General features: G+C 38.0%; 1 protein-coding gene across 2 annotated transcripts; it reads left to right on the top strand.

Annotated features, from left to right (window-relative positions):
• On the top strand, positions 1 to 25,290 carry SLC13A1 (solute carrier family 13 member 1). Of its 2 annotated transcripts, none has more exons than XM_065741512.1 (15): positions 1 to 99; positions 1,012 to 1,140; positions 2,507 to 2,643; positions 6,051 to 6,238; positions 6,800 to 6,857; positions 7,877 to 7,943; positions 8,437 to 8,597; positions 13,501 to 13,620; positions 14,813 to 14,911; positions 15,001 to 15,102; positions 21,682 to 21,785; positions 22,568 to 22,677; positions 23,310 to 23,471; positions 24,864 to 25,001; positions 25,128 to 25,290. In XM_065741512.1, the coding sequence occupies exons 1-15, from the start codon at positions 1 to 3 to the stop codon at positions 25,269 to 25,271; spliced, it is 1,818 nt and encodes a 605-aa protein (XP_065597584.1). In that variant the 3' UTR covers positions 25,272 to 25,290. The 2 variants fall into 2 exon arrangements, with proteins under 2 accessions (XP_065597584.1, XP_065597583.1); XM_065741511.1 differs by having other exon boundaries at positions 8,434 to 8,597.
• Positions 25,291 to 27,022: the final 1,732 nt, after the last annotated feature.

Here is a 27,022-nt window from a genome sequence, read left to right as displayed (position 1 = left end):
ATGAAGATTCTTAAGTACCTCCTGGCCTACCGAAGGTTTCTGCTCATTGTCCTCACCCCACTGCTTCTACTTCCACTCCCACTTATCATCAAAACCAAAGTAAGTGCCTGCTATGAGAGGTGATTATTTTGCACTGGTATCTTAACCCTAAGATTATCAGATCTTTTCAGAATTAATTCATTTTGTTCACATTCTGACCTTTATGTTTTGTTTTGATTGTTCATTTGTTGCTTCGGTCTGCTCAGAGTATTTTCATAGTAGTACACAGAAGGCAGCCTTTTTAATCTAAGACTCTGTACCAGTTGTATGAAGCTCTGAATTATTATTTTTTTCCTTGTTTAGGAAATACTTTTCTTATTTAACATCACCTAGACTAGCTTGACAATCCTGACTTCACCATTAGGTTTTGACCACTTTTAAACAGCTCTGTATGTTTGACAGTGCAATTGAATTGACAGATGCAATTACTTTTTCATTTGATTATATATTTTATTAAGTTCATCTTATAATGTGATTTATGATAGCAAATACAGGAATGAATGATTTGAGAGATTCTTTCTGATTTTTTATTTTAGACACTATCCTCACCTTATTGATACTGATGACAAAATCTCATTGATTACAGTAGAGCCAAAATTTGACCTATCATTGATCACAAATACTCCAAGAGGTTTAAGTGTTGCATTCTGCATACAACATTAATTGTCAAGGAAGTCTCCAGCATTACCTATATGATTAATTGGAGGAAAAGGCAGCTCTCTTTCTGCTCTATCATAAGTGATGGAATTTAAGTAATTTTACCATCTTTCAAAAATCTTTTTAAAACTATTTGTGAACAGTTTCATAGCTTAGCCAGATTACCAATAGTAGGAAAATACCCTGAATCCAGCTCCCTTGAGTCAAACCAGTTACAGGTCCACATAGTCTCTCAGCTGACATAGGCAGACTTCATGCAATTGTGATTTTTTTCCCTGGGTGAACTTGCTCTTACTGGTGATTTTTGTATTCTAGGAAGCAGAATGCGCATACACACTGTTTGTAGTTGCCATCTTTTGGCTCACAGAAGCTATGCCTCTGGCCGTTTCAGCTTTGCTCCCTGCCTTTATGTTTCCGTTGTTTGGTATAATGGCATCCAAGGAGGTAACCTTTTTCTTTTTCCCTGTAATACTAAAGATTTCAATGTCAAAATGTCTGAAGAAAGAACCTGATGGGTTAAACTGTGAATTTGATAAGCACCAGTCTCAGTAGGCCTACCTCAAGCTCACATACTTTATCCTCAGGACTCGCTCATCTTTATTTTTATTATTTTTATTTTATTTTTATTTTTATTTTCCACATTGTTATTCAGTACTTAAATGTCAGTTAATAAGAAAATGCTAGTAAATGTAAAATATCCTTAATGCCACATGAGTGATAGGACACAATAAAGAGCCCATGTAAAAAACGTTGAGTATCCATCTTCATGTCAGAGAAATGACACTACAAATGATCATATTATAAATTTATATGTTTAAAATTGTTCCTTTATCTGTTGTATTTGCAGCACTTCATTGGCTGGATTGTATGTAAGATGTAACTGACATGATTATTTAGATTAAATCATAGAAACACAGAACTGTAGGGGTTGGAAGGGACCTCCAGAGATCATTGAGTCCAACCCCCTGCCAAAGCAGCTCCCTAGCCCAGGTTGCACAGGTAGGCGTCCAGGTGGGTCTGGAACGTCTCCAGAGAAGGAGACTCCACCACCTCTCTGTGCAGCTGTGCCACTGCTCCGGCACTGCACTGGGAAGGAGTTCCCACACACATTTGTGTGGAACTTCCTATGCATCAGTTTGTGACCATTTCCCCTTGTCCTATCTCCACACACTGCTGAGAGGAGTCCAGCCTCATCCCTTTGCCTCCCACTCCTTAGATATTTATAGATGTGGATCATCTATAAATGAGTCCTCTTTGAGACCCCCCTGAGTCTTCTTTTCTCAAGTCTGAACAGATCCAGATCTCTCAGCCTTTACTCATAAGGGAGGTGTTTCAGGCTCTTTATCATCTTTGTAGCCCTTAGCTGGACTCTCCTGAGGAGATCCCTGTCTTTTTTGTATTGGGAGCCCAGAATTTGACACATTACTCCAGGTGAGGCCTCACCAGAGCAGAGTAGAGGGGGAGGATCACCTCCCTTGACCTGCTGGCCATGCTCTGTTTAATGCACTCCAGAATCCCATTGGCCTTCTTGGCCACCAGGGCACACTGCTGGCTCATGGCCAGCCTGTCATCCACCAGGACACCCAGGCCCCTCTCCTCAGAGCTCCTCTCCATCAGGTCATTCCCCAGCCTATACGGTGCATGCAATTATAACAAATTAAAAGCATTAATGAAGTCTGATAGTTAAAGTTTAAACCAAAAATATTTTTCCACATGCATTTTGATATATATCTGTATTGAACTGGTAATATCATGTACTAATAGAAGATCACCATTTAATTTGCAAAATCCTTTTTGTGTTTTATTTCAGGTGGCATCTGCTTATTTTAAAGACTTCCATCTACTGCTGATGGGAGTAATTTGTTTGGCAACATCAATAGAAAAATGGAATTTCCACAAAAGAGTGGCTTTAAAAATGGTGATGTTGGTGGGTGTCAACCCTGCATGGTATGTGCTAAGCAGTGTCTTGAAGAACAGTCATTCTTGTTGAAAGCTATGAATTCCAGACATAATGTTGGAATATTGCTTATTCTGCAGTAGTAATCCAGCCTGATTTCTACTGAAACAATGTAGGTATTTGAAATGATATGATTGATTTGTAGGTGACAATTCTATTGTTTCACTGAAATACTAATTACAACACTGGAAGTTCTCTATAGTGATTTTGTTTGTTATAAGAACCTTTCTGAACAAGATCCTAATGAATAATGTAAGGGTCCTGTATCTTAATGATGGTTTGTACATACCTGATGCCTACAACTAAATATCTATGCTATGTTTATTATTTATTATACTATTATATATTATTTATCCATATAATGTTTATTATTTAACTGTATCAAAGTACTGCTTGTAAAATCTGGAAGCATCACAATAACACAAAAATCATTCAAATACAGAAATGAAAAAATATCATGAAAGTCAAGGTGGCAAATGAAAAACACACCTGATACAATGTCTCTATTTATGTTTTTTGTCTGGTTGTGTTGAAAATATCAAAGGAATAGAAACTTTCTCTGCTGGATTAGGTGATGAGGGAAATGAAATCATGCACATTACTGACTTGCTATCAGGATGTATATATCTTACGAATTGAAAACTTTTCTCGTTTTTACAAGCACTCAGGAAAGCTTTAGACCCCCTGACTCATCTGACAGCACATCAGTGAGGCTTCGGAGAAGATCTGTAGAGCAAAGTTTGCTTCCCAGAACAAACAATGCTTATGACTCCTTGTCAGGAAATAGAAAGTGATGGGAAGTAACAAGTCAGAAAAGTAGAAAGCTGGGTCTAAAACATGAAGTGTCTCTTGGGGTATCGAAAATGCTTCTTAGAAATATTGGATTATTTCTATTCCATTGTGACTTAGTCTCTCTTAATTTTAAATATCACATGGATTTTGATTTTTCCCACATCTTTTGACAACTATTAGTTTTGTATTGTTTTTTTTTAATATTATTCTTATTCGACTGTATGACATTAGCTCAATTCTTGAGTAAAGCAGGTTCAATTACTTCACACTCTCTTTTTGATCAACCCTAAATTCCCACCTTTAGGTTCAAATCTTACAAAAGAGAACACATGTAGATGGTGTGCTGAGCACTGCTGATGCTCTTGCTGTGAACCCAGAAATCTGTGTCCAGCTGCTGAGAAAACCCACAGCAGTTCCAGTTTGTAGCCCTGAGAAAGCAATATCCTTCCTATCTCGGTTTTCCTAATGAAGATTGAGATTATGATAAGGTGATCATTAAAGAAGATCCTCCTTCCTCTTGGCATCTGTTGCTTGATAGCAGTGTGCCCATACCAAGTGCTGCATGCTGTTCTTTTTCCACTGCCACAAGCAAGAGCACCCACCCAACCTGTACTCACTGGTGCATCCAGCCCAGGATGGAGATGTCACTGTAGGAGGCTTCCACAACAGAAGACATAGAGGATGCCATACTGGGTGTAGGGCAACAGGAGACCCTAAAGGCCATCACGTGAGTGATGCTATCTGGTTGGTAAAATAACAGCTAATACATTTATTCAACCTGAGAGGCTCAGAGCGAGAACACTGGTTGTACATTACAGCAGAGTGATACTGTAGCTGAGTGTCAACGAAGCTATTACCTAAGGTTTTGTGCAGAATAGTTTTTAATAATCTCTCAGTGAGTATGATCTAGAAAAAAATGGGGATTAACAGATTAGGATGTAATTTGTTATTTTAAAGTCAGTTTTGGAGTGCACCACACTACACTAAATGGTCGCTTGACCATCCATCCATCAAATGTTGGAAATTTTTGCTCTGAAAGCATGATGTTTTCAAAACCAGATGTTAATGAATACTTTCTTCGCTTTTGTATTAGAATTTCTTTTAAGCTGTACTAAAATCATATTTCTTTGCAATGTAAACACTCATAAGCACTATACGTATCCTGACCAGTGTTTTTTACACAGATGTTTCTCCTGAAAACAAAATTCTTACCCAGCTTTCAGCTGAGGACTTAATTGAAAGTGGGATTCACATTACTGCTGACGGTTTATTAATTAGGTCCACCAGTTGCAGATCTGCAGCTCAAAAGTGCATAGAGAAAAGATGAGGTATAAAAGTATTGAACATTTTGTGCCCCTATTGAGGAGCAAACAAGTTTAATAGCTGAAATGGAGAGTGATGAGAGGCATTTCGAAAACTGTTTTTATGTAACAATGCTTTTTTTTACATTACTTTGGTGCAAAATCCTGTACATACAGCCTTTGGGAAGGTTTTTGATCTAGCAAGAAGCTTTGCAAATTGCACAGAGTTCTCAGAAACTGCTGCGACACCGTAGTCCTGCACTACTGGTTGCTGTCTTACTATGGTGACTCTTGGCAGGATTCTAATGACACTGCCAACACTTTGGGACGTAAAATCAAGAGAAATGCTCTCATTTACAACTCCAAGGGACACATTAAAAATGACAATGTGATCTGTATTCTAAATTTAACCCAATTTCACCAGATATGACATTGAATATATATATATATATCTATTGTAAAACCAGAGCCATTCCAGCAAAATGCAGTTCTTATTTTGAAGTTAATTTAGCATAAGCTGAGTCAAGACTGAGACTTATAATGGCCTTTGTTTCCCCCTTCAATGTAAAGTTTATTGAAGCACAAATAACCCTTACAGCTGTCTGGGGACTAGATTAAGAACTAAGTTCCACCTACTAAATTGCTAATACTTCTCCCTTTAACATCTGTGCTAGTATCCAGGGGGCTGACCCTGAGGGATAAGCGCAGAGTTTTGAGCTAGCTTGTACACTACAGCACTAATAGCACTAGTATAGTTATTTTAACTTTCATTTGAGCTTGTGATATGCATGATGCTCTTTCTGCAGAGACGATTCGTACACAGTATCATTCTGTAAATAAACATTATTGCTTCAATTTCCATTTATAAATGTATTTGACTCATATTACTAAGTGTATTTCAGAGAAAAATGTATTTGATCAAAATCAGATAGATTAGACCTGAGGAAACATTTTTTTTCTGAAAGAGTGGTCAGGCACTGGAATGGCCTGCCTAGGGAGGTGGTTGAGGCACCATCCCTAGCGCTGTTCAAGAAGCGTTTAGATGAGGTGCTAAGGGATTTGATTTAGTAGTTGGGTAGGGACAGTGATAGGAGGACGGTTGGGCTAGATGATCTTGTAGGTCCTTTCCAACCTTATGAACCTATGAACCTATCATTCTAATTTATCAGTTTCCACAGAGGTCAATTACAAGATGCTCATTGTTTCCTAAATTCAAGCGTTCTGTTGAAAAAGATTTCCATTTACATTAAACCGGGTGGCAATGGGAGATGTTGCTGTAACAGTAACAGACTCTTCTTTTCCAGGCTTACTCTGGGCTTCATGGTTAGCTGCAGTTTCTTGTCAATGTGGCTCAGCAACACTTCGGCTGCTGCCATGGTGATGCCAATTGTGGAGGCTGTAGCTCAGCAGATCACCCGAGCTGAAGCAGAAGCTGACATGCTGGAGATGTCCTGCTCCAATGGCTCCACCAACCTGGCACTGGAGCTAGACGGTAGACATGCAGGGCAGGTTTTGTTTGCCCACTCTTCCTCTGCAGCACACTAAAACACCTTTTAACATGAAGTTGAATAGGGAACTAATAGCATCATTATGTGTTTTGTTGAGAGATGTCTCTTTGATTGCTGTGTATGTATGAGCCCTCATTCACCAAGATGAATTAAAACTGACCAGGTGCAAAACAAAGCAGGAGAGGAGGAGACAAGAGAGTGGTTTGCTCAGCCTAGTAAAACTAAGACTGGTAAGAAACATATCTATAGGATATAAATACACTGGAGGTTAAGTGTTTGCAAGAGAAAAGGGCAGAGCACGTTCAGCTCTAGGGTAATGCTGGAAAAACAGATAAAACTAAACGGATGAATTATAATTTAGGAGAAGATTTCTCATCATTAGAACATTGAGAATCGGGGGTAATAGGACTCATGTAGAAGCTGTTTTGCACTTGAAATTTATTCATCTGATGATAAAAAGTTGCATGGAATGAGACATGCTGATGGAGATGTTCCAGATTTCCACCCTTAATCACTTATTTGTCTTTCTTGTCAATGTCTTACAGAAAATATAGGGCAAAGTGAAAGCAGTGACTGGAAAGAGAAAAGAAAACAAGTGAATGGGTAATGGTTATTCATTTCCTAAATTCTCTTTTAGTCTGGAGAAGAGGAGGCTCAGAGGAGACCTTATTACACTCTACCACTTCCTGAAGGGGTTTTGTGGTGAGGAGGGAGTGGGCCTCTTCTCCCTGATAAATAATGACAGGACGAGAGGGAATGGCCACAAGTTGCGCCGGGGAAGATTTAGATTAGACCTGAGGAAACATTTTTTTTTCTGAAAGAGTGGTCAGGCACTGGAATGGCCTGCCTAGGGAGGTGGTTGAGGCACCATCCCTAGCGCTGTTCAAGAAGCGTTTAGATGAGGTGCTAAGGGATTTGATTTAGTAGTTGGGTAGGGATAGTGATAGGAGGATGGTTGGACTAGATGATCTTGTAGGTCCTTTCCAACCTTATGAACCTATGAACCTATGAACCTTTTAAGGATTCTTCTAAGTACATTGATCAGGCTGAAAGTAATGCTTCCTATTTATTTCCATGGAAATCTCAACACATACAAAGAGCACAGTAACACCATTTGATAGAGCAAATTCTCAACTACTAAACACTGTTTTTCAGTGCAGTCACTGTCACTAGCATTTTCACCATGCGTGAACAAGGGCCTGCGTGCCATGCTCATAAAAACCTGTGTCAACTGTAGTGATCTGCTTCTGCAGTCACCACTGATGGAACGTACCACCCACTGCCTCACTGTGCTCACATCCACTCTTTGGTCTTCATCAATGTTCAGCAACCATAAATGAGTATTGGAGAGTGTAATTTTTTTTTCCACGTGGTGAAATTCAATGATGTATCTTTGCTCCATATAGCCTTCCATGTCAGACACTACTATTCCCCTCTACTGCCATCTGTCACACAGCAACAACATGTAATGAAATATTGGCAGGAAGGTTCATCTTCTACTGCCATACCACCAACATTCACCTCTGATGTTGTGAGCTAACATAATAAAATAGGAGGCATTACTTTCAAAGCAGCCATCGCAGAGTATCTGTTTATTACAGTTAATACCTTTGCTTTTCCAGATATGACAACGATATGGGCAGCACCATTTGCACAATTGAAAAGGACAATGAAAAAGAAAAGGAACAGGTACTTAACTTGTCTTTTTATACTGCTAATGTATGTAAATTGTTTTTAACCCAGATCTCGTTCGATTTAATGAAGCACTGCTATTGATTAAGTTAGTTTCATGTGAACAAGATACAAATGTGTAGATATACATATACGTTCAGTTGCTTACTTATTTCATTAGTGATTTTGTTCTTCAGATGTATTTTACATAATTAAATCAATCTCATCAGTAAATGGACTCTAAATATCACATGCTATATATAAAAGAAGTATGAAGTATATATAAAAGAAGTTCCTGCATAAAAGACTGAGGCAGATCAGGCAAAAGACTTCAGGATTTGACTCTCTTTTCTTTTTCTTTGCATGAATAACTCTAGAAGATTACTGTAGTAATAGCAAACCAAACCACATAGCATATGGCTCTATTACCAGAAAACTGTCAGGCTGTTCTGGGACATCTTTGAGTCCTATTTTTGTGCTTGATTATTATTATTATATTCTTACTAAGCAGAACCTACCACCTGCTGAAACAGGGAGAAAAAGCAGAGAGGACAAATACAGTGGGATTTTCAAAGTGATGTGCTTATGTATTGCTTATTCTGCTACCATTGGAGGGTTGACAACAATCACAGGAACATCGACTAATTTGATTTTTGCTGAGCACTTCAATACGTAAGAGACTATATTAAATTATTTGTATTCTTCCTAATCCAGAATTTTAACTATTCTTTCCTGAGCTCTCACATGGCTCCCCTAAAATGCATTAGAAACTTTACCCTTTGATTTCACAGTACTATATTCTATTACTTTCTTTTCATAAGTTTTGTTAAAGAGATTGCATGGTTGTTTTTAACTTACACTGGGAAAATCTGCAAGTGATCATCCAATATAAGCACAAAAATAAAAAGATGGTCATTCTTCAGTTGAGTGGTACTCTGCTCTTTGAATAGCTGCATGCAAAAAAGGTGAAGGACATTATCCCAACATGAGTATGAGAGACACTATATAAGAATGTTATTCATTTCTAAGTAGAGCAGGTGCTAAGTTCAGGTCCACTTAGCAAAATGTATTAGGGGACTTTCAGGAGGCTGTGCTTAGTGCATCTCTGAAATGGGGAATTTAGGTCTGTCAATCAAAGAAAAAGAGAATGATTTCAGACCAATCTGAAACTTGATATTCAGTTGAGTGCCTTGGTTTGAGATCACTGGTTTTTTAACATTCATTTTTCTCAGTAAAACTACTTTGAAATTACAATCAGCAGATATTTTGAAAATAAAAATAACTGTTTTTTTTTTCTTTTCTTTTATTCCACTATTTATTGTCCAAAGCATTTCAACTTTAACATTGGGAAAAAAAAAAAAAAACAGAAAAGAAGAAAACAATTATCCTGTTATTAACCTCTGCCCACTTTTTGTATTAAGGACAGCAAACATTGAAAGAAAAGTCATTGACAAGTTTTCTTTCAGTCTTTGTTCTGTGAATAGATTAAATTTGGCTTCAACAAACTTCTAAAGAGAACTGAAGTTTGGTCTGTCTGGCTGCAGCGTTATGAGCCTTCAGACAGAAACTTTTAAACATACAATAATTCCTGGTTCAAGCTGGTTTCATACCCACCAGCCCAGCAGAATCCAGAATTGATTACTGGGGGTAAGAATAGTTCTTGTTCTTTTGCCCAGAGTTGTAGGGAACTTGACACAAACTGGCTTGCAGCTGCTTTCTTTTCCATTTTGTCTTAGCTGTTAACAATCTCTCGAACAGAAAATAAGCAGTTTGTTGTTTTGTCCCTGGGTCTTCATCCTCTGCTAGGAATATAGGGTGCACATGGAGCACTGTGTGTAATCTAGTGTCATACCCCCCCCAGGGTTTTTGTTTAATCTTTACACAATCACTGAGCCTAAAACTTAACCTAGGCTGTATCTACCATCTCACTGTGCAAATATTTTTTCTATTTAACTGTCTTGCATCCCTCTTCTAAGAGATCTCAATTGTATTTTTGTCCTGAATGAAGTGGGAATTGACCCATTAGTGTGACTTGGACACATCTGCAGTCCATTTTTATGCATCATAAGTATCCTAAGGACAATAATTCATAAGCATCATAAGGAGCATCATAAGGAAGGCAATGCAGCAAGAGTGCTGTACACACCAAGTCTGATCTCATGTTTTCTGTTCAGTGACTTAGCAGTCATGCTTGAGTTTTTGATAAAGGAATTTGAGAAGTGGTTTCAGCTAGACAAAAAAGATGATCAACTTTTTGGATTATTTGTGACTGGATTTTCAGTATAAATATATTACTTGCAAATTTTCAAATGAAATGTATAGAGTTGCAGTCCAAAGTCTGGCTATGTCTCTTCACCAGGCTTTTATAAACGCTCTTACCAGGGAGAAATACCCCTCCTTTCACAGTCACTCATGTCACAGCTTTTGGCAGTATGTACTTTTGTAAACAATTATTTTCAAAGACGAGTTCAGGAAGAGTAAAATTTCATGAAAAATCTTTGAGAGCTCACTGAGAATGGCAGTCACTGCCATCGAAGTGCAGTGCATTAGTTTCACAAAACCATGATCATATACCTCATTGAGGGTTGGACTTGATGACCTCTAGAGTTCCCTTCCAACCCCTACAATTCTGTGATTCCGTGATTGATTTTATGGTTTTGTTGCTCTCTTTTTTATGTACGTTTTAATAACAAACAATAAAAATTAGAATATGATTTGTTACTTATAGACATTAACTATAGCGTATATTTTATGAAGGCTGCTCCAAAAGTAATGCCTCCAGTTGTATGATGTCAGTCCAGGACATCAGAGGCAGATGTTGGTGGTATGACAGTAGAGATTGAACCTTTCCACCCATATTCCACTACATTTTATTGCCACATGACAGATGTCAGCAAAGGAGCAGTCTGACAAATATTATCTGACAGGGAAGCGCATATGATGGAATGGTGTGTCATTAAACTCCTCCATGTGAAAAAAGTGGTAGCTACCGATATTCATTGATGCTTTCTGAATGTTGCTAGAGATCAAACAGGATGTGAGGTGGTGGGTGGTGCATTTCAGCAGTGGTGACAGCAACAATGGGTTGCCTCTTCTGGTTCAGAATTTTACGAGTGCAACACGCAGGCTCTTGTTTATCACTAGTGAAAATGCATTGCTGATAGTGGTGAATATGCTCAGAAAGAGTCTTTTGTGGCTGAGAAGCTGCTCTATTAAATAGTGTTATTGTGCTCTTTGTATCTGTTGTAGAATCCATGGAAATAAATAGGAGTCACTACCTTCAGAGAAACCCTTATAGACGTGGCCCTAGACAATTCCTCTTTGCTCAATGCAGCCTGTGCAAACCAGAAAGTTGTACACCCATGCCATAAGGGCCCCATTTCAAGATAGAATTGTTACTGATGCTCTCAGGTTTACTCTAATCATTCTTTAATTGTGTGCATAGAGACACACAATATTGACTATGGTACTGAGAAGATGCCCATTAAACAGTTAAGTATTAGTCTGCTCATTACCCCCATAGACACCCAGAAGCCTTTATTTGCCAGGAGAATAAGACAGGCTGGACCTCACTGCTTTTTGAGCAGATCTTTGCTGGTGCTTAATCCCTTTTTTCTGACTCCATAGTTTTAATGCTGTTTTTTATTTTACCGTTTTCCCTGTAGGTGTTTTTCCTCTGCAGTCATTGAGGTTGCTACAGTTTTTCAGATATCTCATAGCTGCACTTTTACCTATCTTATCTTCCTGTACAGACTTTCTCACAGCTCTTTTACATGACCAAGCAGTTTCTTCTAAGCTACAAACCAAGGTGTGCAGCTGGGCCATATCAGAGCGGTGCCAGAGATCCTAGGAGCAGAGGAAGGGGAAGACTGGGAGGTTTCAGAGGGAAATAGTCACCAGATGATAAAGCATCAAGGAGAAGTCTATGCTCTCCCGTGATTGAAGAAGAGCAAATCCTACAATGAAATGAGTTCAGTGTGTCTTTTCCATCCTTGCCTCAAGCAAGACCTAACTGTAACGGATAATCCAGTCAGTGCAATGTACTTTTTTTAACCAATCCACCATAGGAATATTTGATATCAAAATGAAGATTTGATAACTTAATTAAGATTACTACAAATTCTTAAAGGTATTCATTTATTGTGAAATCTAACCACTGTAAATTAACATTTTACAAAGAAATTGACTTGTTAGTATAACATTTTCAAGAGCTTATTGCTCAGTAAGATAATATCACACATAAATGAGGACATAAGATCATAAAACTTAGCAAGTGATTAAATGCTAGGTCACTGTGCTCAATATTTTCCTATCTTGGAATTCGTACATTCAGAAGTTGATGTGGCTAATCATATAATAAAAACCAAATATCCATGTAATCAATAAATTGTATATAATAGCCTTATGTCTTTTTGAGTCCCAGTTTTACTATCACAGCACTATGTACAGTTGGCATTTAGGACATCCACCTCAAGAAGTGGGTAGGACTTTAACTTCAGTCACAGCTGCCACTTCAATTGCAATGTATGTAAACATCATAAAATACAGATAGATCCTAAGAATTGCACAATACAGAGAGAACATTTGTAATAAGTATTTTATCACCTCAGTGATGTCTATGACCATCACAGTTCCTTTTCTTCTGGCACTGCATGGAATACAAAAGACTGGATAATAATTGGTGATAGTCATTTCAGCCTCCTTCTGGACATTGTTTTTCCCTTTCATCAATTTTAGCACCAAGGAAGAAGGCTGGAATTTTCTCACTTTTAGCAGAAAACTCTCTCAGCAGAACTGAAGGGGCTCAAAGATATAGAATACTCTGTTCAAAGAGTAAATTGGCAGACTAAAGCAGGATTCATTTAACTGTCCTTTTTGCCTATTTGTCATCAATCTGTTTTAACAGTAAATGTATTTACTTCAGAAAGTTTAAGCCCATAACTCCTTCTTTTAAGTGCAAGTGACAGGAAGAGCTCTGGTTGTAAGACCCACACCTGTAAACAGTAGATGATGGCAACTTTTAGAGACAATGCAACTTGAGAAAAAATCTACCTGACAAAAAAACAAACAAACACGTTTTCACCTCTCCTGCAAAGTAGTAGAAATAAATTCATTTCTAATGAGCATTTAATCTCTTATAGAACCATTAATAATAAATATCTCAGTGTTGTCTCTAATGCTTGTGGTAAAAGTCTCCTTTCAGAGAACAAATTTTCTTCAAGTTCTGTTTCTTTGCAGTCCCAAAGGTCCTTAATGTTGTGAGTGGCTCTTCCTTGCCACCTCAACTCAGGTGAGACATACCTAGATCAGAGGGAGATATACAGATCCATTACTGATTAGATGCTCAAATAACTGTGGCACAGCTGCAGGGACAATTCTTGCAGTAGTCATGATGATCAGGAGTAGGATGGGAGAGTGAAGGAGGATGGCACCAGAGGCCACCTCATGCTGAAGGCATCTGCCAACCAAAAGCACACTCTTGCAGCAGGGCTTTCTGGCACTTCTCACAAGCCTTTCTTCCTTTGCTAAACTGAACTGAATATTGTCTGGGTTTTTCTCTTTCAATTTAATCCAGACGTTATCCAGGTTGCCAGTGCATCAATTTTGGATCTTGGTTTATCCTTTCTATCCCCATCGCAGTTGTTATTCTGCTGCTGTGCTGGGTCTGGCTTCAGTGGCTTTTCCTTGGATTTGAGTAAGTAAACGTTGCAATCAATAAAGCTAAAGGTGTATGATATAAAGTATCTTGTACCAGGATTAAATATTGTATCTAAGCTTAACTGGTGATTTTGTATTTCTGATTAATATGCTCGAGTCTCTGGAGGAGACAAGAATTCTCTAAAATAAGGATCACTGACTACTAAGCCCAGAAGGAGAAGTCCATATTGCAAATTATATCTCTTCCCCTCAAGCACACATGTATCATCATTAAGTAGTGCATGTGTACAAGTCTAAAGAATATGGAAATTACATGAATTTTAGTATAAGACTTGAAGATAGTAAAGACATTCAGGACATTGCTCTTGGAATCAGGGATTGACTTGACTACTTGAGCAATACCTACATTATGAGCTGGATGACTACAATTCAGAATGTAAAGTAAAAAAGGTCCTTTTTTTCCCAAAAACTTATACATGGTGGAATCTTTTTTCCTCCCTTTCGAGTTTGTACTTTGAAGACTTGGTAGAGGACTATTCTTTTCTTGCTGATTCTTCAAAGCCAAGTTCTCCATGAATTCACTCACACCTGCAGAGTTAAGGATAGGAATCTTATTTTCCACAGCTTCATGGCTACGTATGGTACAAGAGATGAAGAGTGAGACTGCCTACTCTTAAGCAGATGTAATGTCATCTCAAGCTTACCACTCCATTTCTGAACATTTGTTCATTTTTCTTGATTGTTTTGATAATGTTCTTGTTCACACTATAAGAATGTAAATCTAGTTTGTAGGAACTACTCTTCTGATCTATATCCAGGCTACTTATGCATTACTTATTTTTCATCAAAAAACAGAGTAAAGCAAAATCATGGATGAATTTCATTAAATTGTTAGATTATGCATTGATTGTTTCAATTAGTTTCCATGATTAAAGCTTCATCCTTCCTGTGTGCTATATCTGAAATGTCCTAAACCCATTACAGGAGAAAACAAATGAGCTAGTCAATAACAGGACATGTTTAATTGCTGCTTCTTTCAATTTCCCAGTGGACTTTGTCGATTAATTCCAATATATTCAGTTTAGTATGTGATAATTAAATGGGAGAAACTGCATTGTAAAGTGAAAACCTTATTTTGTAAAGTGCTACTACTAGCTGAAAGGAGCGGACATCTTTTCTTCTATATGCACTGTTAATTCTTCCTCCAATATTGTTGATTCACATTCTAGTTTTAAAAATATGTTCAAGTGTGGCAAAAAAAAAACAGCCAGAGAAGAGGCTTCAGCAAAAGTGATTCAGGATGAATACAAGAAGCTTGGACCAATGAGGTACGTCACACTATAAATTAGCAAACAAGAACAAGTAAATCCAAATGTGAACTCAAGAAAATGTATAACACATTGTTTTTCTGTTATAGCTACCCAGAAATTGTTACATTTGTCCTGTTCATCTTAATGACCTTGTTGTGGTTTACCAGAGATCCTGGCTTCTTTCCAGGCTGGTCTTCACTTTTCCCAAAGTAAGTAATCCTTTTAATACACTAACATGAGCAGCACTGCATCTTAAATGCATGCCTTATTTTCTGGGCAATGTATCAAAAATAGTGCTTTTAATATTTTAGAAAGATTCCAACTAACCTACAGAATAGGTACAACTCTAATGATTTCATAGAGGTGTGTGTGCAACATCTGAAATGTCCCAAACACATTACAAGATGAAAGAAAGTGTTTACTAGAAGGGATTAGGCCTACATTTTAGACTTGACCTAGTGATGGGGAAGTCATAATGACTGATGTTATTGCTTCCTATTTCCTCATCAAATCTACAATTACAAGAACAATATCTTTTGATAGGATTTTTTGATCAACTGCCCTTAGTGGGAGTCCAACTTCTGTAAGTACAGGCAAACATCCTCTACATTGATAGCTCTCTAGCTATTAACATAAATTTCTGTTTGTTCATACATAACTTGTGGAAAGTCACTGTTAAATCTCTGCCAAAAAGCAGGAGCTATTTAGGAACAATTACTTTCCTTTTTTCTTCTTCCCTCTGCTGTGGCTTGCTTATGCTGTCCTTTTCTCAGGATCTCTTAGACATTTTTTTCTCTAAGAAATTGCTTAGTCTTATAAATCTCCAATACTGTGATGCCTGTAATAGTTCCTGATGTCTTGCTGTAATTACTGTAATTTTGGTTTTGTCCTTCTTTTACAAAGGTCTGAATTTTGCTCTAGAGTACTGGGAAGTAGCTGGAGGACTGGGAGGAGCAGGACTTTGTGCTGTTGAGGGCCTTACAGAGTCAACATTTATTACTGAGTCAAGGCCAGAATTAGACTTGGTAATTTTCCATTTTGTATTTCTGTGTCTCCACCATGAATGACGTGCACACGAGTGTCCATCATCCCTTCTTTCTTTAGGGAAGTGCCCATCATCCCTTTCTTTCCGTCATTCAGGATCTCTCTCTTATTACAAGGAATAATTGTAGCCCTTTGAAGATTGAAAATGAAGTAAGAAAATATTTTTGTATTAAAATAACATTAAGGAGTGCATAAAAACTAAGATTGTTTTAAAACTATTTTCTTTTTAGTTATGCCCAAAATTGCAAAGGAACAGGTTTTTCCTCATCTCAACATCACAACAATATAACTAATGATCAGTGTCCCATATGAATCACGGTATTCTTAAAGGATTTTTAGTGCTGACCTAATCAAGTAATCTGTCAGCCAGGCAATCAGGCTGGCTTTGCCTCCCTTTCTGCTTCACATTAACATTCAGTGCTCGTTGAGCACCATTTAGTGAAATACCCCTGATACTGAAAAACAGACCTTGTAAACAACCTCTCAGCTTTGGGCCCTATGACTCAAATGGATTATTCCAGTCCAGAGATTCTACACTTTCCCTTTTTGAAATCTGTCTGCTTACCTCTGCCTAAGGACTTTTTTGTTGAAAGGGAAAAAAATGGAATATCCATATAATAAGTGTGGTTACTGCATGGGGATGTTACTTTGTGAACGCCTCTAATATTTTCCTTGAAAGGAAATGCAAGTACATGCCATGTCACTTCAGGCTGAATCTTCTTATAATATCTGTGAGGTAACCTGAGGAGAAGCAAGCCCTGTGTTAATCTCTAAGAAAACTTTTAAGAGGGGAAAAAATAAAAGAACATTTCTGCTATTCAGGCCTTTCCTATTTCTAGTTATATCTTTAAATTATCAGTCTTTGGAATTAATAGGCATCAAATCAGGAAGTTGTGGTTATACTTTTCTGATCAACAGATAACTTCCCATTTAGGATACAAGGAGCCAACCCAGGTATAGTTATCGTGAGTCATCATGTTTAAACAAAGGACAAAAAAGAGGAAAAAGACCTATATCAATGGATTACACACATCTCTGTAGAGTCCAAGGGGCTTCTACAGTGCATAAGCTGTGACTTATATTTCTCATGCATTTGCTCACTAATGCCTTAGTGCAAAAAATCTGTCGGATATCAGTATAGTGACAAGCATGCTCACATCTTCCTTAATTACACGCTAAAGAAAAAAATTGTAACAAAATATTTTCTTCCCTTATGTTTATTATAGTACTTATTTTTCACAGGATTTTATCCCAGCTTCAAGCCTGTCTTAGGGAAATTCTGACACCTGCACAGATGAGCTTTGGCCTTATTGTGAGATTGTTTATTAGACTGGAGGAGCAAAGCTGCAATGTCAGAGCTAAAAAACCCTCTGGGCCAATGGGTGGGTCACAGGTAGTATTCACCACATTCCCAGGGTCTTGAACCAAATAGGATTGTCACCTCACCTGTTTTAACAAGCTGAAAATCAGAAGCAGCTATATAGTTCTGTGTGTCAAGCCTGGTAGAGATTTATTATATTAGAACATGAATTCCCAGAAAGCAACTAGACTTGATTTCCAGGTGGAAAAATATAGGTTCCTCATATTGTGGAGTTTACTGCTTTCTTCAAGCTTGTTCTCGTGGATAATCATCTCTGTTGCCAAAATAAACAAGACAAATTTACACCTTGTTTTATGTCAGAACATAGCTTCCAGCCATCTGTTCTTGTCTTTCTCTGCTAGATTAAAAACTTCTTCTGATAGGTACGTTAGGGATATGCTTACCTGGTTTAATTATGTCACATTATGAGTTTTTTGACAAACTAATGGAATGCTCTAAGTTTTGCTTTAAGAAACAAATTCACACCAATCTTATCACCCATGTTCATGTCCTCAGCACCTTCTGTCCATCCTCACAAGTTACTGAATACCCCTTTAAAATACAGACACTGATTTATTTGAAATCCCAGCAGAAAGATTAATATTTAATGATGTTACCCTCGTAATTTTTAAGGACTATGTTTTGAAATATCAGGTGTTTCTTATCCATCATTATGCTATATCAGCACTGAGTAGAGCTCATTTTTAAGCATTGTTGGCCATACTAAGTCAGTGCCTTTCCAACTTATGTTACATTTATAAGTTAATTTTTCTCAAGGAAATGTCAGTCTATCAAAGACATTGCTGTGCTGCCCTGAGCCCGTTACCTCACTTTGGAGGAAAATAGCAGGGTGTTTTAATCATTGTTTATAATATTACAGAGGGAAGTGCAGAGTAGAAATACCTGTTTTCTCTCCATCTGTTGACAGCCAAGGGTCATACATCACTTCTGCTACAGCAGTTTCCAACCATGTCCTGGCTTGATTCCAGGCTGTAGGGTACTGGCTTCAATTAGATGAATTTCAAGTTAGCCCTTGGCTAGCAATTTACAAACCTCATCAGAAATAAAAATTTCAACACTGAACTGTACTTGATGCACAGAAGTTGGGCTTCCTTCACTTTTCTTCAGATTAGTGCCTGAGGGTATATGCAATTTTTCTATGGCTTAGCCTTCTCTTTCTGCTAATACAAGGCCACTATGTAATTTTGCCAAGAGTCCTTTTCTCTGCAATGATCTCAGTTAGAGTAATATTGAATTTTCCCCATCCAGTGTATTTTTTTACTTCCTTATAGGGCAATCAGATTTACAGTTTTATAATCAGGTTGTATATGCAATTGTTTTACATCTTGGAAAAACTGGACTTTGAAAATATTTACCTCAAAATTAAATCACCATAGATGAGCTGCTGTCTGCTTTCTCATGTGTCTCCATAAAAGTAAGACCAAAGGTTAGGATGTTGTATTTGTGTCCCAAGCAGGCTTTCTGAGAACTGTATGGCATATAAGTAGCAATTAGTTTTTGTAAGCAAAGAAAATTGCACAAGGGGCGTGCAAAGTCCTGCACATGAGGAGAAACTACCCCATGCATCAATATATGCTGGAGGATGGCTAGCTGGAAGGTGAATCTGCAGAAAATGGCCTGTAGGTCCTAGTAGATACTAAGTTGAATGTGAGTCAACAATGAGCCCTTGCTGCAAAGGCTGATAGTATCTTGGGCTGCATTAGACAAAGTATTGCCAGCAGTCTGAGGGAGATGATCCTCATTCTCTGCTGGTGAGGCCACCCCTGTAGTGTTGTGTCCAGTTCTGAGCTCCCCAGTATTAATGAGACATAGAACTACTGGAGAGAGTTCAGCAAAGGGCCACAAATACAAAGAGATTGAAGCAGATTTTCAATGGGGAAGATCTGAGAGACTCCAGGAGATCTTATCAATGTATATAGATATCTGAAGGGCAAATGCAGAGAGGATGGGGCCAGGCTTCTTCCAGTGATACTGACCAACATGGCTAAAGGCAATATAGGCACAAACATAAACATAAGTGTCTGTCTGGACATTTGAAAACACTGTATACAGTGTTAATATACGTGTACTGGCATAGGTTTCCCAGTGAAGTTGTGGAGTCAACTGCCTTGGAAATATTCAAAATGTATGTGGACATGGATCTGAGTACCCTGCTCTGGGTGTCCCTGCTTGAGCAGGAGCTGAAGCAGATGGACCCAGAAGTTCTTTCTCTCAGCCATATTGTGATTCTGTAATTCTGTGAGCAGTGAAACTATTTAGGGGTAATAAAGCGGCAGAGGAGTAAGTGGCAGAGTGATTTGGATCTATGTCTAAATCCTGTTTTCCTTCCCAACTCCAAACAAGAATCCAGGATAGGATGCCAGAAGAAGGGATTTTCTGCTTTTTAGCCCCAGTGTACCTGGATCTAGCCTAAAGATGTACAGGGGGAGAACCCTCTGCCTTAAGATACCACTACAAAATAATGAATTGTTTTTCTTAAAAGCATTCTCAGTGCTAGCAGACAATAGCTAAAAACAGGAGAAAAAATGTATTAGAAGGCCACTTCAACATTGATGGCAGTTTCAGTTTCTGACAGTTTTATCTAAAACTATATTGACTGTGATGTCACAGAATCATATGCTTATATTGCATAGAATAGCTTCTAATGTTTCAGTAGAACAGCTTGGGTTGGAAAGTACCTCAAAGATCATCCAGTTCCAAGCCCTCTGCCATGAACAGGGGTGCCACCCTCCAGCTCAGACTGCCCAGGACCCCATCCAACCTGGCACCTCCAGGGATGGGGCATCCACTGCTTCTCTGGGCAGCCTGTGCCAGGTTCTCACCACCTTCTGAGTGATGTCAGTGTGCTACACACATTAAGGTTTTGTGAATCTCCCCTAGCGCTGTTGAAGTAAAGTGAACATAAAAAAGTAAAGATTTTACATTTGTAGCCTGTAATAGGGGATGATCTTTCCTATTCAATGAAAAGCCTGAAATCCTCTGGGAGGCCGTGCTTATACCTATTACAGCTGCATATGCAGGAAGGTACATGATATGAGGCTGAGAGGACAAATATATTGGTTTAGGAAAAGTAATAATTTACAGAAAATATATAAAAAATACAGAACTGGATTTAACTTTCTTCACCAATGTTTGTATTTTATTAAATGACTTATCTTTACTAAAATAAGATGTGATTTGTCATAACCTAAAAGTTTGTAACAGAATCAGATAGATGCGTTAAAATAGCCCTAAGATATCAGCTCTTCACTTTGCCTGATCTTATGGCTACTCTGTACAAGTTTGAAGGAAACTGGATCAACTTGAGAGAAATGGTGCACTGAGTTTTCATACACAAAAAAATTATAAAAGTAAACATGGTGCTTGTATCTATGACCCCAGTAGTGACAGCCATGGGAGGATGATGAAAAACTGTACTGTCTTTTCTTAGCTAAAGGAGCATCCTCCTCTGTGGGCACACTGCTTCAGGCCTATTGGACTGGATCTACTAAAGAGCATATTTAAATTATTAAATTTACCACTGAACTATGAAAATGAGTTTAAACACCAGTTTCCCTCCTCCAGCTTATTTCTGTATGACAAAATACACATTTCCTTAGGACGTAAACAGATTAATTTAGAGGATATGATAATTCTGTGGATGAGGTGGGTTGACCTTGGCCCGCTTGAAGATATCCACCCCCTTTTCAACAGGAGAGGGGGATAAAATGCCATGGAAGAACTCAGGGGTGCAGATAATGATAAGGATACCATTTATCAGTCACCACCATGGGTATAATAGACTCAACTTGGGAAAAAATAATTTAATTTACTACAAATTGAAACAGATTTGGATAATGAGAAACGAAGATGACTTAAAACAACACCTTCCCCCTTCCCTTTCCTAAGGCTCAAATTTACTCCATCCCTGACACCATTACCTCCCACTCTCAGTGTCACAGGGAGAGGGAGAATTGGGGCTGTAGTAAGTCTGTAAGAGCTCCTTTCTGCTTGTTTCCTCATATTTTTCCTCTGCTCCACTGTGCTTTCCTCCATGGGCTGAAGGGGAATCTGTGCCTCTGCACCTCCTGCACCTCCTCCCACCCTTATCTGACCTGGACTGTCACAGGGCTGTATCTCACACCTTTTTTCTTTCACTTCTCACTCTTTGAGCTGCTTTGCCCTTCCTTATATCCACATTTACAGAGGTCCCACCATTCTGCCTGTGGGGCCCAGTAGTGCCTGGCACAGAACAGCCCCAACATCTCCTCAGAAAGACCCCTGCAGGCCCACCGACAGCACCTGGGCATGAACATGCAGTATAACATACTATCCTGACTATATCTACTTACATGTCTTTCTTGTGTTACTCTTGTTATCTTAGATATAAAGGCTATGCTACGGACTCAACAACTGCGTTAGTGATTGGCCTCCTGTTCTTTATTATTCCAGCAAAAACATTGACTAAGACGTCGAATGGAGAAAGCAGTTGAGTGTATTTTAACGTTGATTTTATTCCAATAACACAACCATAAATGTAACTAATTGCATTCAGTCAAGGGGTGCTCTTAAATACTAATGTTACAACCTTAATGCAGAATAATGCTTTACTGAGCTCTAAAGCACTCCTGTCCTAGATGAGAAAAGCAACTCTCAGGCAATGTGAGCAGCCTGCTGCCTGCACACCTCCAACTCCAATGGAAACCAGTTTTCCATTGACTGCTATGGGCTTTCAATAGGGCTACATGGGGCAGGGCTTGGTTAATTTTGAAAGTGTTATGCTTATTTTACATACTCTATGAAATTCAAAATGGAAAATGAGTCAGTTCCTAATTTTATTCCCTAAAATGGAATTTACCTCCATTAAGGTATGCTTCTGGACTGTCCTCTTTATGCATGCACTTCTAATACTGATATCAATGAAACCTGAGGAAAGTAAGGTCAGACCCTAAACAAGCCTAAATGAGAGTTTGCTCAGTAATCTGTCTGAAAAGTACGATTTTATTGAATAAATCAATCTTATTGATATCCCATAGCTGTCTTCCATGTGGAAGTGCCAGTGCACTACTGGTGGAAACTTGCAGCTGTCATTGTCAAGCTGTGACAGTTTAGGGAGGGTACCAGGAGGTACCTGTTTTTCCTCTCAAAGATTTTCTTCAAGTTGCAATAATTAGGTTTTGCCTTTGAATATTTTACAATTATTTCTTCAGAGAAATTATTTCAAGATATTTTTCAAGATGTTTTTAAATGTTTGTGTATTTTTTTTCTAGCTGCTTTTGGTTACACTCCACTGATTACTTGGAAGGAATTTCAGTCATGCATGCCCTGGGAAATCGCTATTCTTGTTGGTGGCGGGTTCGCATTGGCAGACGGCTGTGAGGTAATGCAATTTATAGATGATACTGAGCAATTAGCATGACCCACATCAGAAGGAATTCAGTCATGCCGTGGATTCAAGATTATAGGCTTATTTTAGCAAATTGTTCAGAAGTTATATTGAACAGGATTATTGTGAATATACAAGATGTTCAGAAAGCAGAGTTAAAAATAAGGAAGTATTCTTTTTCTTCAAACACTACACACAGTGATGATTACTATTTAGTATTTGCTTAAATTAAAGCCTGATGGTGGTAGGAGTTGTCCAGAATTTGCTGAGGTTATTCTCATGTGAAGTACTGCTGCCTGTTTCAGTAAATCAAGCAGATGTCTGCCCAGACTTTGGTTATGAAGCCTGATGTTATGCACATTACAAATTCCAAGTACATCTCCTCTAATCTTCTCAAAAGTGCAAAAACAAATAAATGGGAGATAGTTTTGCTGGAGTATCTACAGGACAACAGTGACAGAAAAAAAGTACTTAAAAATGCATGGTAGAAGCATGTAAAATATTTCAGATATTTTTCTCTTTTACACAAATACATCACAACAGATGAGAAAATTCTTGTAATATACATTTTCACTGTAATTTTCTGTTCATTGCTTTGAAAAAAAACTGTCATATTCCTTGTGCAGGTTTCAAAACTGTCTGCCTGGGTAGCAAATAAATTGACCCCTCTAGGATCATTACCTCTGTGGCTGGTTATTCTGATATCATGTCTTATTGTCACTTCAGTGACAGAAGTGGCCAGCAATCCAGCTACCATTACGATATTTTTGCCCATACTATCTCCTTTGGTGAGTATAATAGAGGCTGTTTTTAACCAGAATGTGCTTTATCATCCATGCAATAATATAGCTGCTCAAAGAATCAGTTTTTAAGAAAAATACTGTAAAAAAACCTGTCTCTGTAAAATAGTTCAAACTTTTTGTTTGTTTTGGTTTGTGACTTCTTTTGTTGCTGTGTTTTGTTGATGTGTTGCGGTATGGACTGAGTAGCTGGTTGAGGATTTATTACAAAACATGCTGTAAATTCAGGAAAATGAGAATGAAAGTGTAACACTCAAAAATAGAAGCTGTTATTTCGATCTGAGAATAATGAAAAGACTTAAAAGATCAGCTCTATCAGTGTTTGTTCAGGATCACCTTTGACAAGAATGGCTAACACCACAACATTCAAGCTATCATTAAGGAGAGGAGAGAACTAGTGGATGTACTTTAGATGTACTCCTCATTTCTTCTTTTCTTTTTTTTTTTTATCACCATCTTTGTCAAAACACCCAGTTCTTCCACTTCAAAAATTACCATGGTCATCTTGTAGTCTGTAACTTTGCTTTTTGGCCAGCCTATACACATACTAATCCCCTTTCCCATCCACAGAAGAAAATTCAGCTATCTCTTCACTGAAACCCTGCAATCCATTATATACTAATTCATTATAATTGTCTTTCTTGTACTATTTTTCTTTTAGTGCTTACTTTATGCTCAAAATCTTTGCAAGAGTCTTTCATCTTAGGATCTTAACTGAAATTAGAAAAAAATCATGTGTGAATTTAGTGTTGCAGGATCACAGAACTGTAGGGGTTAGAAGGAACCTCTGGAGATCATCTAGTCCAACTCCCTGATAAAAGTAGATTCTCTACAGTAAGTGGCACAGGAAAGTGTCCAGGTGGGTTTTGAATATCTCCAGAGAAGAACAACCCACAGCCTCTATGGGCAGCCTGTGCCAGTGCTCTGTCATCCTCACAGTAAAGTTTTTTCTCATGTTCAGTTGGAACTTCCTGTGTTCCAGTTTGTACCCATTGCCTCTTGTCCCATTGCTGGGCACCACTGTAAAGAGCCTGGCCTCATTTGCTTGACTCCTGTACTTTAGATATTTGTAAGCATTGATAAGATTCCCTTTCAGCCTTCTCTTCTCCAGGCTGAATAGCCCAGGTCTCTCAGCCTTCCTTCACAGGGAGATGCTCCAGGCCCGTTCATTAACTATACCGTATTAGAAATACCTTTTCTCATCTGAAGCATTCCCAGTTACAATCTTATAAAGAAGTTACCAGAAAAGGTTATTTTTCACTATTTATTCTGTCAGTTCAGAGTTTGCTTGTGCTAATATAAGAAGTTTGTATTTATGTATTTCATTTAGCAAATATATCCTCTGACAACACTTCTCTCTCTTTATTTTACTTTCTGCAGGCTGAAGCCATTCATGTGAACCCACTTTTCATTTTGATACCTGCCACACTATGCACTTCCTTTGCATTCCTTCTTCCAGTAGCAAACCCAGCCAATGCCATTGTGTTTTCATACGGTCATTTAACTGTAATGGACATGGTGAGTTTTAAACAAGACTCCCTTAAGGGTAATCACTCCGTAACATTATTGTCTGATTTTTAAAATTTTAAAAACTTTCTTCACAGTCTTGATGTCAGTCTTTGCTTTCTTTTTCCTCTCTTTTAGGTGAAAGCTGGTTTGGGTATTAACATCATTGGAGTCGCCGTAGTTATGCTTGCAATTATGACGTGGATAGTGCCTCTATTTGATCTCTATACTTATCCAAGTTGGGCACCGATCATTTCTTCTTCAAATAGCACAGGGCTATAAAAAAACCAACACAAAACAACAACAACAACAACAAAACAACGCAAACCCCCCAACAATAACAACAACAAAAGCAACAACAAAAAACTTGTGAATTGGCTTGAACTGTTTTTGTTTCTTTTCTGTTCCGCTGGCATGTCGTGAGTCAGTTAAAATGCTTTTTGTCACCACAACAATAGAGAACAACATTATTGTAAATGCTGTATTCACAGACCAAAAGACCAATGATCTGGTCTGAGAGTATAATCAGGATGAGTGCTAGACATACTACATATTGTGAAGTCACATCGAGTTTCCTATCCAGCTGAGCTAGTCTGAATGTTTATAACTTCATGTTATGAAGAAAAAACTAAATGTAAGAGATCATTATCACTAGCAGTTTGCACCCATGCTCAGAGTAGAGAAATAATGAGACTTAGATTTTATTATTTCATATATCTATTCTTACTAATATTTTTGGTGACATTTCGGTTTTCTCTAAGAACACACTGGTTCTTTTTTCTAGATTCAAATGCTGTTTGAAAAAGTGTTGATCCTAAACAAAAGAAAAGTTTGGGGATTGAGCTGAACATATGGTTTACAGAACTGTCAAATGTGCAAAAAATGGAGGAGTTGAGTGGCCACAAACAAAGCACTTTATCTGTTAAGCACCTTGTAATCTGGAAGGAAAATATATACTTAAGCATGTGTTTAAAACCTACCTCCTTCCAGGATCTCACTGAAACATTTAGTTGTATATGTTGTCTAGGATTTTCCAGGATAAACATGACTTGATCAATCTGAGTTGATCTAAGTGAATGGAGACTAAATTACCATTACATTTCTCTGCCAGAAGTGGAAACATACTCTCAATGACTAAAAGCACAAGATAGAGTGTTGAAGATGTAATGCTCAATCCATCAAGCATGACTGTAGTGCTTCTTTTGTCCAGAGATATGATGGATCCCCTATCCCTGAAGACATTCAAGGTTAGATTTGAACATGCTCTGAGCACCCTGATCAAGTCATAGATGTCCCTGTTCACTGCAGGGGAGTTGGACTAGATAAACTCTAAGGGTTCCTTCCAACTCAATTCTATGATTCTATGATCTTCATCAGAAGGTCCATGATCTCTACAGGACAGATGGTAGTTTTCTAGAGGTTATTAATTTTAGAAAAATGTAATATAGTCAGAAGAACTTTGGAGTTCAAAGGTATCTTTGAATAATGATATTTTATATCTTTGTTATATATTTTTCACAGGAAGGACTGTGTCATTGTTCTTTTTCACCTCTTAGGAGGACCCATGGCAATTGGTAAAGAGTGTTAAGTTAATAGCCTGAACCAAACATCCGTATCTTCATGAATTAGTTTAAGTCATCCCTTGGGGGACCTTAATCAGCCTTTTACAGATAATATAAATTATCCGTTTTTACTCCATATTTTTTAATAGTGCATTTTTAGAAAAGAGAGATCAGTTATGACATACATAAGGCTAGAATACAGTGCATAGGATTACTTCTTCCATAGGTTTCTTCCATTAGTTACTAGTTGCAGATTCAGCTGGGAGATTTCTCTTACTTAAAGGCTCCATTTGTGTCAATAATTTCCAGATTATACAAGAGCATTGGAACAATGCATCAGATTATTTAGAGTGGAAGGGCCTCAGACAACCATCTCATCCAGCCTCTAGCCCAAAGCAAGGTTAGCACTGAATTCACACTATTTTGCTTCGAGATTTTTTTAAATTACAACTTAAAAATGGAATGATAGTG

Source organism: Cyrtonyx montezumae, unplaced genomic scaffold (genome assembly GCF_038088225.1).
Source record: "Cyrtonyx montezumae isolate F1298 unplaced genomic scaffold, pur_monq_1.0 scaffold_3, whole genome shotgun sequence".
In the NCBI taxonomy this organism is placed as follows: Eukaryota; Metazoa; Chordata; class Aves; order Galliformes; family Odontophoridae; genus Cyrtonyx; species Cyrtonyx montezumae.
This window is presented reverse-complemented; position numbering and strand designations above follow the sequence as displayed.

Bases quoted from the DNA above. Each gene is read 5' to 3' on its own strand.
- SLC13A1 (XM_065741511.1), top strand. From the start codon at position 1: ATGAAGATTCTTAAGTACCTCCTGGCCTACCGAAGGTTTCTGCTCATT. The intron at 7,944-8,433 runs GTACTTAACTTG...ATTCTTACTAAG, and splicing joins ATGAAAAAGAAAAGGAACAG to CAGAACCTACCACCTGCTGA. The intron at 15,103-21,681 runs GTAAGTAATCCT...TTGTTATCTTAG, and splicing joins TGGTCTTCACTTTTCCCAAA to ATATAAAGGCTATGCTACGG.